This window comes from Mya arenaria, chromosome 6 (genome assembly GCF_026914265.1).
Source record: "Mya arenaria isolate MELC-2E11 chromosome 6, ASM2691426v1".
Classification (NCBI taxonomy): Eukaryota; Metazoa; Mollusca; class Bivalvia; order Myida; family Myidae; genus Mya; species Mya arenaria.
Window position 1 is genome coordinate 72,214,877 of NC_069127.1, and position 13,444 is coordinate 72,228,320.

General features: G+C 33.8%; 1 protein-coding gene across 1 annotated transcript; it reads left to right on the plus strand.

The window, feature by feature from the left end:
- Positions 1-4,161: 4,161 nt before the first annotated feature.
- Positions 4,162-12,564, plus strand: LOC128238572 (transmembrane protein 216-like). The gene is made up of 6 exons (XM_052954628.1): positions 4,162-4,201; positions 4,463-4,479; positions 6,524-6,617; positions 7,714-7,806; positions 8,613-8,814; positions 11,421-12,564. Exons 1-6 carry the CDS (start codon positions 4,168-4,170, stop codon positions 11,434-11,436), a joined length of 456 nt encoding a protein of 151 aa, XP_052810588.1. The 5' UTR covers positions 4,162-4,167; the 3' UTR covers positions 11,437-12,564.
- The last annotated feature ends 880 nt before the right edge of the window (positions 12,565-13,444 follow it).

Consider the following 13,444-nt stretch of genomic DNA (forward strand, 5'->3'; position numbering starts at 1 on the left):
ACTATATAAAAATTGTGCGTATTTGTAGAAAGCGCACTTATATTTATTTAATACATAAACATTATGAATACAAAAAGACAGACTTTTCAGACTTCTCCATCTCCTTTAAGAGGTGAGTTTTGACTAATTTCTTAAAAACATACTTTGACTCTGTGTCTTTGATGTTATTTGGAAGCATGTTCCAATCCCGTATACCATTATAATAAAAGGAAGCTGCTGTAAAACCACCATTATGTGGGACATAAAATTTTAAGTTGGATCTACTGCCATATGAGTGAACTTCGTTACATTTACGGAGACGTTTCGGCCCTTATTTTTTTATTTTTTTTAAATATTTAACGTTATATCAATATGTATTTTGTTAAGAATATTAATTAGATATCAATAAATTAATAATATTTTCTTTGTCCACGCAAACTGTTGGTGTTGTGGATGTGAACAAGACCTTCAAAGACGTGTGAATGAATTAGAATCTTAATTTTCTTAATAGGTTTTACAATTAATTAAAGGAAATTTATATATTTTTTTTCCATTGAAAGATCAGAATATAAACGTTTTGTTGTCCATTAATAAAAATTAATAAAACTCATCGTGTATATTTGCACTTTGGAAATTCTGTGTTAATAAATGCATAAAATGTTTCATGCCGAAATATTAGGAAAAAAACCCGATTCGCTGAGGACTATATAAAAACTTGTAGTGCATAATGAAAGTATATGTTTCAATCTGATGTCTAGCTTATTTGATATTGTTAAGACGTTTACCTGTTGAAAACTGATTTGTAAATATATTGCCAAAAATGTAAAACAGTTTTTTGCAAAGGCTTTGATATTAATGGTTTACTATTGATCCAAATATGGTCATTAATAATATGTTTGTAATGCTAATGTTCGGTATGGAAATGATTAATTTAAGTTCAACTCTGTGTTTTTAGAATTTAAAAATGAGAAATAATTTATATATTGTGTAAACTGTTCTATTATATTTCTCATTATATAGATGGTGTGATTTTCTTCGCGACGAACAGTCTTATCTATGGTGAATTGTCACATTCCAAAAAAAAAAAATGTCAGGCGTTGGAATTTGTGACACTTAAGACGTTTGCTACTTTCCTGACATGGTATTATCAACGGGCCGATTTGTTTCGCTCCCGACCGATTTGATTCGCTCTCATTGCTTTGAGGTACCGGCTCATCGGAAGCTGGGAAATACACGTATTAACATTGTGTACACACCGGTCTCAAAAATAGACAGTAAGACCGGTGTGTACACAATGCACGTATTAACGTATTAAAAAGGGAGCGAGATAAATCGGCCCCTTACCAAATTGGCCTACTACCAAATCGGCCCCTAAGATGTTTCGGCCCTGCCATTTCAGCCCCTTAATTAAGTTGACTCGAGACGTTTCGGCCCCTTACTGATTTTCAACAGAGACATTTCGGCCCCTTAATTTTATTTTATTTTTTTATCTTGAGTATAAAGGAAAACATTGTAATTTGTCTTACAATATATAAATGAGATATGTAAATAAGTTGTAAATTCACAAATAGACATGAAATAGTTCATGAAAAACATTGATATGATTGAAGTAAAAAAAAATAATTAAAATCTAAATAACTTTAAACCCTTATTTCTAATATAAAATGTTAGAAAATTTAAGAACGTTTGTTTGTTATTGGACCTTATAAACACGTTGTGCTATTTTATTGTATTGTTTATTGGAATTTTGTTAAAAATTGTTATGTCTGATTCGGATTTGTGTATTGAGTGTGATAAGGTTGTGAGGCCGCTGTAACATGCCATCACCTGCGATGTATGTGACCGATGGCAGCACCGAGTCTGCAATACAGATAGGTACTAGCAATATATGAACGTACAGAAATGTATAACACTTTCTAGGTATGACTATGTATGTAACACGGAGTATTCCCATAACTAATGTTATTTGGATTAAAATGCATGTGATGTCAAAGATATATCAAAGCTGTTGTCATTGACACTGGACTGGTTTTTATTTTGCTATCAAACCTGATTACACGCGTGTCTGACTTGTGATTATCAAAATTGAAAGACCCATATAGCGCTGTACATAGCTCGATTTTTATCAAGGTTGAATTACCCTTATCTCAAACTTTTAGATGCACTTGCTACACACGCATGCACGCACGCACGCACGCACGCACGCACGCACACACACACACACACACGCACGCACACACGCACTATATATATATATATATATATATATTGGTAGTGAGATATTCGGAACATGAGTGCAAGGATTTTCAATATGCCTTTACGTTTCAACCATCAATTCATTATGTACTTATTTGTGGTATACAATTGCCGTCTGTCTAAAAACACCTTTTAAGCCAGTATGGTTTTGCATACGTATTCAATAATAATATATTAAATGAAACGTACTTTTACGCTCTGAGTATTAGAAGATCATATAAGATTAATAATAGTTTTTTTTCATCCTCACCTGTTTTGAATATACATTATTGAATATATGATGTTTGATAGCTGCAGGTGTTGCAGAAACTGATCGAGATACTGGACGAGGCGCCCAAAGTCGAAAGATTTGTGATGGATTTTGAAGCAGGTAAGGATATAGCAGAATGACACAATAAAAATGCATCATGGTAAAATTAAATATCAGATGAAAGAGCTATTCACATACGTTGAGGACCAGTGGATGGAGAGCACCATCTGGAGCACCTCTGAGTGGTCCGTCTACCGACAGACGATAAGAACCAACAATGACACCGAAGGTAAATACGAAACTGTTGTAAATATTTATTTATTCTATTCCCCATATCATTTTCGGTTATTAGTATATCATTCACTAGCATTCTTCATGTATTTTTTTCGAACTTTAAATCATTCTTTTGCATGTTTTAGTTTAAATTGTTTTATGACTATGTAATTTCAGGCTGGCATCGCCGTTTGAACTATTCCACCGGTCGGTCAACGCTCCAGTTCTACGTATTGCTGAGAGAATCGAAGATGGTGAAGTTAACTCATCAACTTGTGTCGGGGGTAGCCCTTGGCCGTCAGCGTAAAAAACGTTACGCAGACATTGACGCCAGGATTATGGCTGAGTGGGACTCATATGACTCGCATGAGGTCACGTGCAAGGAGTTTTTGAGAAATGTTGATGCCATCTACGGCGGGCGACAGGTGCTTGAAACAGTTTTAGATAGTGGACTTGATATAAAACACATAATATTGATGGGAATGGGAATATGACCATTCTGGCCCAAAAATGACATTTTGAGATATTGTAACCTTTATGATGCCAAGTATTTCTAGAACAAAAATCCAAAGTTTCATGTCAAAATTCACAAAACCTAAAAATATATAGTACTTTTCGTAACAAGGGTGTAGAAATTGAAATGAACAAAATGTATGGTCTAATGTGTTTATTTAGAATGAATTATCCATGTCAGATAAGTATCATGTCAAGGACTATTTACATGTAACATGTAAGTTTTAGCATAGAAACAATAAGCACTCATAGTTTGATTACAAAAGTTTACGAAAAGTTCATAAGTGCATTTGGTTGCTATGGTAACTATTGATAATGCCATTTTCACTCATGTTCTAATCATTATACCTCTTGTAAATATTAGCAACACGCTTATGAATATTATTTTAAAGATTATTTCAAGATTTTTTTGAAGTACATGTATAAAGATTTATGTTTTAACTCGATTTATTTTTTATGAAAATAAATCTCATAATAAATGTCTATGTTCACATGTATATTTGTGTTCAAGTATAAATATATTTTTTTAAATCTAATTTTCATCAATTTATTTTATGCATATACTGTATAGCTTTATGTGAATAAACATATCTCATTATAAATTCTTTTCGAATGAAAATTGAAATTTTCTCCTTAAAATATATTTAGAAAAAAAATAAGGCCCGAAATGTCTCCGTAATCAGGGGCCGAAACGTCTACAGGATGGGGCGGATTTGGTAAGGGCCGATTTGTCTGGTAGGCTTAAAAATAAACAAAATTATGATTTAAAAACAACAACCCTTTTTATGCAGTTTGATAGTCAAACATCAACTCTCTTCTTTCTTTTAAATCCCTTTTAAAATAATATTTGTTTATTTTTAATTTTATCAATTTTAGTACCGCAGTTAAGTTTGAAAATGGCGGCGACTCAAGCTCCGAAAGCAAACAGAGGTTAGTTTTATAGATATCCATAAATATCTGATAGTTTTTTTGTATAAGTAAATCTGGTTTTTCAAAATAAATTTCATGACCTAATGCATAGATAGAACTTCTTGTGTTTCTCTGAAGTTTAATAAAGGTAAAGGCATAGAAAGTAGTTTGTTTGCATGTCTACACATGACAGTGATGGTGGGTGGGGAATGTTAAGATTTTTAGATAATAAATAATTTAAATTGTATATCCATATACTTTCATATTTTATTTGTATTTCAGGTCAAGTGCAGGTTATTGTATCCTTTTCAAAGTGATTTTGCAGCGCAAACATTCCCTGTCATAAGGTCAAGAGCAATATGTTTTTTGCTTGTTGATTTTCATTGAATATCTCTGCATCACTAACAAGTGAAACTCAAAACATTTAATACCTGAAAATCTCTCATCAAAGGTCAAACGTTTCAATTCTCTTGAAAATTTGTCTGATGATAAAGTAATAATATCCCCATTTGATGTCACAAACATCCATATTCTGTTGAGTGTTAGAATTCTTTTTGTCCACCAGTTAGGACACATTTTTTCAAGATAACTTTCTGATCAGTTAAGTTACTGATATTTTTATCAGGACAGCTAATTCTTTTTCAGCTAGAAACATCCAAAATTAGCTGATACTAAATAACATATATATATCTTTATTTTTAAATTTCCAAATTAGATTGTGTTTCTTCCAGTTCTGGTCTTTTGACTGGTGTGGTTGGAAATAGGCCTGTTTCCCAATCTCCCAATCAGAATTTTTTTATTTTTAACCAGGTTTTCACATAGTACTTGGTATAAAGGTAGAGTTTATGGAGACCTTTCATGAGATTGCATTTGGGGACCCTAGGGTCAAGGTCACTTACTAAAAATAGAAAAAACGGTTGAAACTGAATAACTTTAGTTAGGGTCCACATATCTTGACCAAACTTGGTATAATGGAAGAGTTTATGGATACTTTTCATGGGATTGTGTTTGGGTCCCTAGGGTCACGGTCACTGTTACTAAAAATAGAAAAACAGTTGAAACTGAATAATTTTAGAGGCTGAAGTTCTTCTGTCAATCATTGAAAACCTGGTTTCGTCGCATTGCGGCGTTTCTTGTTTATATATTTAAACTGTAACTTATTTTTGTCGTAAAGTAATATTTTGGGGAATGGGGGGAGGTGTGCACAAGCATTGTACAGAATTCATATGCATTACTACCAGATGCCAGGGTAAGCTTCTAGAAGATGAAAGGTCAGATATATATACCAGGGTGCCTTTTAGGAAAGTGTTAATAGTGGCGTGATTCGGTCTTGCCCTTTTTAGAAAAAAGTCCCATGCCCTTTGATAATTCTGTACAAATTAGATGTATTAATGGGATCAAGTACTAGTTTGACAGTAAAAGTTCTCTGATGTTTTCTGACAATTATGTATTCATGATATATTTTTGTATTTTTCTGTTCAAAATTTGAGTATTTCAAATAATTTCTAAGTAAATTTGATGCTTTCCATTAAAATATATTGCTGAGGAGGACATACTGGTTCTTTATAATCATGTCCTAACTTACCATTTCATGAAATCTGATATACCTTATTCTTGTTTGCTGCATATATAAACTATAAAAAGATGAACAGGTGAAGCTTTCTAATAAATGACATATCACAAATACCTGATTTTCAACAGTCACTTGATTTGTTATTTTAAAACTTTTGCAAGCAAAAGTCGTGAATGATAAAGATCTGCTCCTGTCTGAGATCTACTTCCTTACTGGTAAAGTGGTTTTAATAGTTGTTGAGTTATGCCTCTTTTTTATTGTAAAGTAACCAACATGTTGGCATTCACATATTATATTTAAATCTAGAATAAAATATTACATGCATACCTGCCCTCTAAAGTAAACAAGGACCATAGTTTTTATTGCTCTTTTCAAGGCAGAATTACATTTTTAAACTGCAACATCATTTATGCCTGTGGTTATTTTGTAAATTTTAATTAAGAAAAACATTGTAATGTTGATCAAAGATGTCAGATGGATTATAAGTTTTAATTAAGCTAAAATATATTGAGTAAAAAAAATATTTTTTTTAAAAGTTTTATGCAAGCAAGTGAATATCATATACAATTTTATGTAACATCTCTGCAACAAAGATTCAACCACTGTTTTAATGATAAATCTAGTTTCCCAAGTCTTCGATCACGATTTTCAACAAAAATCAATGATAAAGGAAAACCCTTTTCAAGTGAACAAGGAAGTTGCATTATTGGTTCCATTCTATATCACTTCTATGCATATTTGTACAAAATGTTTCCTTGACAGAATTTCAGCGCTCATCTCTTCCTTATGAAGTTCTTCTGTACTTAAATGGATGGTATTTTGGATTATTCTTCGTATGTGAAATACTGCTGTTTGCATACAAAGGTAACAAAGGTTTTTCTCAACTTGTAAGCATGATCATGGTAGTATTGACAAATAACATTAGAGTATCACATTTTTAGCTCATCTGAGCATGAAGTGCTCAAGGTGAGCTATTGTGACCGCCCTGTGTCCGTTGTCGTCGTCCGTTGTCAACAATTTGACTGTTGACACTAGAGGTCACAATTTGGGCACAATCTTAATGAAACTTGGTCAGAATGTTACCCTCAATAAAATCTTGGACGTGTTCGATATTAGGTCATCTGGGGTAAAAACTAGCTCACCAGGTCAAATTAAAGGAAAAGCTTGTTAACACTATAGAGGTCACATATATGACTGTATCTTCAGGAAACTTGGTCAGAATGTATATATTGATAAGCTCTAGGCCAAGTTCAAATCTTGGTCATGTGCGGTCAAAAACTAGGTCACCAGGTCAAATTTAAGGAAAAGCTTGTTAACAATCTAGAGTTCACATTTATTAATGTTTCTTCATGAAAGTTGGTCAGATATTTATATTAATAATCTCTAAGTCAAGTTTAAATCAGGGTCATGTGCGGTCAAAAACTAGGTCACCAGGTCAAATTTAAGGAAAAGCTTGTTAGCACTCTAGAGGTCACATTTATAACTGTATCTTCATGAAAGTTGGTCAGATATTTATATTAATAATCACTAAGTCAAGTTTGAATCCGGGTCATGTATGGTCAAAAACAAGGTCATTAGATCTAATCTTAGGAAAAGCATGTTTACACTCTTAGAGGCCACATTTATGACAATATGTTCATGGAACTTGATCAGAATGTTATTCTTGATGATCTTTATTGGATCAAGTGAGCGATACAGGGCCCAGGGCCCTCTTTTTCATATCAGAATGTTTTCATCATCATTTGCAATTTAATAATAATCTTTGGCATTTTTGTACCAGCTTAATATTATTTGTATCATATTTGTCAGCCTTGGAAAAAAACATTTAAAATAATTTGGTTTATTACAATGCCTAGTTATAGCAAAAATTGTGTTAAAAAATCTCAATGACTTTGATTATGTTTTAGTACACATAACAGATAAATATAATACTTATTATTATGGTGATCTATTTTTTTAGGGGAGAATTTTCCTTATGCCTCCGGAGTGCTGCCGGCAGAAATCATTCTGGTGTTTATCCTTGCTGGGATAGAAGCCCTTAGACTCTTCTTTGGTGAGAAACTTGTTAAGAAAGTGCCATATGTGACAAAAATATGGACATATTATTAAAGCTGCACTCTCACAGATTGGACGTTTTGACATTTTTTTTACTTTTTGTCTTGAAACGAGCCAATTATTGTGAAAATCCATGGAAACCAGTTATATAAGACTGCTGACAAAAAATAAGATTGCAGGTTTTTATAATTAATTTTAAAAAATTGATGTTTTACGCATATTTCTTAAACCGTTAGTAAACGGTTTAAGCCATAAAGCATTAATTTTCGAACGGCAATATGAAAATCTGCAATCAGATCTTTTGTCAACAATCATATATCATTGGTTTGCAGATATTTTCGCAAAAATTTGCACTTTCTAAGACAAAAAATAAAAAAGTTGTAAAAAATGGTAAATCTGTGAGAGTGCAGCTTTAATAAGCAAGCCATTGATAAGTGTTGGGTGATAATATGCATTGAAATATTTACATGTACTAGCATGTCTGTTGTCTACGACTGTGAACAATGCCATGTTTTTTTCTTACTTATGTCTGGGAACAAAAACAATTTTATTCCTACTCCCAGCTTATGTGTATATCCATGGAACAGAGATATTGAAATTGTAATTAAAATGTTTGTATTAATGTGTTTTAAGTAGTATGTTTCAAGGAGCAAATGACAAATGCACATTTCGGCCCATAATAAGATGTTTTAATGTAATCAAATATAAAACTGTTTTGAAAATGATATCAAGTTGGTAAGTTAAGCCTGGTAATTATATACTTACAGAATATACTGTTTTAACATAGCATCATATCAATTACAGCGAGAAAAGGTAACCTCACAGAGAAGATAATTGGTGTGATAGTCTCCATATTGCTCAGCGTTCCCGCTCTGCTTGGCGCGATTTTCTATTTGTACTGGCAGACGTATGTGACGCGGGCGGACGTTATTCTGGCGGCCATACAGCTGGCCTTCATTGGCCTCCAACTCGTGTTTGGTATCATCTCAATCATCACATTTGCAAGGTAGTCAATATTCCTAAACTTATTTAAAGTTAAGCTAAAACCGTAAGACCAAAAAATCTCCCTGAAAAAAATCCCCCCACCTTGGATTTTTTTCAACTCTAAAACAGAGAAATTGATAGAGATCTGATTTGTGTAAACATAGATAGCTTCCAGAGCCATCTGGTAAAAGGTGTTGATCAATTAAAAACATAAAGAACAAAGAAATGTGACAAAATGTCATTCTATTATCTAAGCATTCACAAATTGATTTGCTGTTTTGACTGGACAAAAAAACAAACTTTGTCAACCCTACACTTGTTTAGGCCTTATTTATGTGGCTTGAAAGTAAAACATAATTATGAACCTTTTCTCTTTTCTGCAGTTGTCAGTCTTAGCTCAATTTATTTATTGAAAAATTAAACCCTTTATTTATGTAATTATGTCTCCCCCAGAGAGGGGGAGACATATTGTTTTTGCCCTGTCCGTCAGTCCGGTAGTCCGTCAGTCCGTCCGTACGTCACACTTCGTTTCCGATCGATAACTGGAAAACCGCATGACCTAGGATCACCAAACTTGGTAGGGAGGTTGGTCGTGAGGTGTAGAGAATCCCTATTGTTTTTGGGGTCACTAGGTCAAAGGTCAAGGTCGCGGCGACCCCCAATATAAAAAACATTTCTGCTCAAAATCTTGAGAACGGTTTGACCTAGGTTCACCAAACTTGGTAGGGAGGTTGGTCATGAGGTGTAGAAGATCCCTATTGTTTTTGGGGTCACTAGGTCAAAGGTCAAGGTCGCGGCGACCCCCAATGTAAAAAACATTTCCGCTCAATATCTTGAGAATGGTTTGACCTAGGTTCACCAAACTTGGTAGGGAGGTTGATCATGAGGTTTAGAAAACTCCTATATTTTGGGGGGTCACAAGGTCAAAGGTCAACGTCGCTGTGACCTCTTATGTAAAAAAATATTTCCGTGCAATATCAGGAGAATGCTTTGATCTAGGTTCACCAAACTTTGAAGTGAGGTTGGTCATGATGTCTAGATGATCCCAATTGTTTTGGGGGTAACAAGGTCAATAGTCAAGGTCGTGGTGACCTTCCATGTAAAAATCATTTGCGTGTAATATCTTTATGTCTCCCCCATTCATGGGGAGACATATTGTTTTTGCCCTGTCCGTCAGTCAGTCCATCAGTCTGTCAGTCAGTCAGTCAGTACGTCACACTTCGTTTCCGCCCAATAACTATAGAACTCTTAGACCCAGGAACTTCATACTTGGTATGCTAGTTGGTCATGACTAGTAGATGACCCCTATTGAATTTGGGGTCACTAGGTCAAAGATCAGGGTCAACGTGACCTTGAGGTGAAGAAACGGTTTCCACTCAATAACTAAAGATCCTTTGGGTCCAGGAACTTCATACTTGGTATGCTAGTTGTTCATGACTATTAGATGACTCCTATTGATTTTGAGATCAAAAGGTCAAAGGTCAAGGTTACCTTCAGGTAAAAAATGTTATGTTGGCAGTGACCTTAAGCTTAAAAATGGTTTCTGCTCAATAACTAAAGAAAGCTTGTACCCAGGAACTTCATAGTTGTTCATGACTAGTAGATGACTCCTATTGATTTTGAGATCAGTAGGTCAATGGTCAAGGTCACCGTGACCTTGAGGTGAAGAAACTGTTTCGGCTCAATAACTAGAGATCGCTTGCAACCAGGAATTTAATACTTGGTATGCTAGTTGGTCATGACTAGAAGATGACCCATATTGATTTTGAGATCACTAGGTCAAAGGTCAAGGTTGCCATGACCTTGAAGTGAAGAAAAAGTTTCCGCTCAATAACTAAAGATCCTTTGGTTTCAGGAACTTCATACTTGGTAAGCTAGTTGTTCATGACTAGAAGATGACCCCTATTGATTTTCAGATCAAAAGGTCAAAGGTCAAGGTTACCTTCAGGTAAAAAATGATACGTTGGCGGTGACCTTAAGCTTAAAAATGGTTTCTGCTCAATAACTTTAGAACGCTTGTACCCAGGAACTTCATTCTTGGTACGCTAGTCGGTCATGACTAGTAGATGACCCCTATTGATTTTGAGATCAGTAGGTCAAAGGTCAAGGTTGCCATGACCTTGAGTTGAAGAAATGGTTACCGCTCAGTAACTAAAGAACACTTGCACCCAAGAACTTAATACTTGGTATGCAAGTTGGTTATGTAGATGATCCCTATTGATGTTGTGATCAGTAGGTACAAGGTCATGGTCACGATGACTGTGAGCTGAAAAATGGTTTCCGATCAATAATTGAATAACGCTTGCGCCCAGGAACTTCATACAATGCAAACTTCGTTTACATTTTCCATGATTAATCAACAACACTTTCTTCTCTTCACTATTTCATATAATCGAATAAACCAAACTTCACTGTTGGTTTGTCTCCAGTCCAAAGTTACAAATTTCATGTCCATCATTTATTTTTTCTCAGCTACGACCACACAATAGGGGAGACAAGCGCTTTTTCAAAAAAGCAATCTCTAGTTACTAATAAAGTATACTGGAATGTAGGTTTTTTGATAATTATGTAGTAAAACCACTTCCATAGGTACAAGTTAATTATACTGTGTTTATGTATTTATTCCAGAGCAACACCTTACTGATGTCTCTGGGACATGACTGAATATCTGATTAGATGTGGAACTTGCAGCAAAGGGAAGAAACTCCTCACAGCCAATCTCAGCAATTTTTTCATGCATACAGAGTTCCTTACCCTATTCATTTTAGAGAAAATAGCATAACATGGTACTATTCCCTAAACACTATGTATTAAAACTTGATATAAGCATTGTTCATTCTAGGTACGAGCATGACATTGTCAGTGTTGCTTTAGTCTTGATTTGTGAAGGTGAATAGATTCAAAGATGGATCAGCCATATAGAACGAATTGCAATGATTATTTGAACCAAAATTAAAACTATTAAGGCTGTATATTACTTTGAGATTCTACATAAATTTTCCTCGCATTGACTCCATTTGATCAAGTCTTACTTACAGTTTCTCAATCAATTTGCGATTTGAATAAAGTAAGTCATAACCATTTGGGGGAAGAGTATATGCGCCGATAATGGATTACTGTGGCCTTTAGTTTTAAAGAATAAAAGCTGAAACCAAATCAGATGAACATTTGAAGACTCTTTTGCATTTTTTAAATTTTTATTTTGGATTGGATATACTTGTAAATTACAAGTTGTGATGTACTTGTATTATTATTTTGTTAGTGATGGTGAAGTTTAATATCATGGAATTTATTGCTAGTAACTATACATGTAGATCTGAAATTATGTCAGTGCTTCTTATGGTTGTGTACAATTGTGTGACTATGATTGTATGTACTTTGGTGATTTAATGTACAAATAATTAATTGAAAATGAAACATTAACATATTTGACATTTGAATGGGATCTGTTAAAACAAGGATTTCTAATCGGACATGTAAGCATCTCGTAATGTACGTACAAATGAGTTTGTCATCAACTGTACAGGGAACCCTTTGACTTAAATACCGGTACCTGTAGTCATTTTATTTCATTGTATTCATGTGCAAGTTTATGTTTCATTGAGTGATATTTTATAAGAATAATGCATCATACATTTGGTGTTGTAGTGGATGTGACTGCAGTGCTACATCAGACAAAGTTATTTTGTGTTGATGTACACTTTTCAATGTGATATCTCCTTGCTAGTTATTTATTTTATAATTGAAGAATAAAATGTTATATTATGTAAAACTGTTTCTATTATTTCATCCGATTAACTTAGGTAACACTAATGAGTGTAAAATATACATTATTTTTTTTAAAGCAGTCGCGATCTTCATTCAGCTGTTTAAACTAGAGAGATGGACTGTTGTTATTAAAGCTGCACTGTCACAGATTGAACATTTTGACATATTTTTGTCTTGGAACGTGTCGATTTTTTGCGAAAATGCATGGAAACCAGTTATTTAAGACTGCTGACAAAAATATCGCAGGTTTTTATATTTGAGAAAAAAATGATGTTTTATACATATAACGGTTTAAGCCATAAAACATTAATTTTCGAACAGAAATATGAAAATCTGCGATCTGATCTTTTGTCAGCAATCTTTTATCATTGGTTTGCAGATATTTCTGCATAAATTTGCTCTTTCCAAGACAAAAAAAAAAAAAAAGTTGTAAAAATGGTAAATCTGTGAGAGTGCAGCTTTAAACCATGACACACATAGTACAGGATTCTAACTAGGAAAAGGCTAACACCATGTTTCACGTATTTCTATCTATCAGCTCCCTTGACATTAATCTAAACTAAATTAAGCTTGCACTTAACTGACAACAACAACAACGATGACGACGACAAAGACAGCAACAACACTTATAATAATAATAATTATCTGTGAGAGTGCAGCTTTAAAAGTGACCTTGACCTGAAATATATAAAGCTACCATGAGGCAGGTGTCATAACATTTAAGATATAGCAAATGTTTCATAACAGTGTTATCCAAATCCAATCATTTCTTACTCACTTCAGATCACTGAGCAGATGATATTTTCTAGTAACAGTGACCTTGACATTGTCCATTCCATTAAAAAAAGCTTTATGTTTCAAGTTCAGATGTTTGTATACCTTTA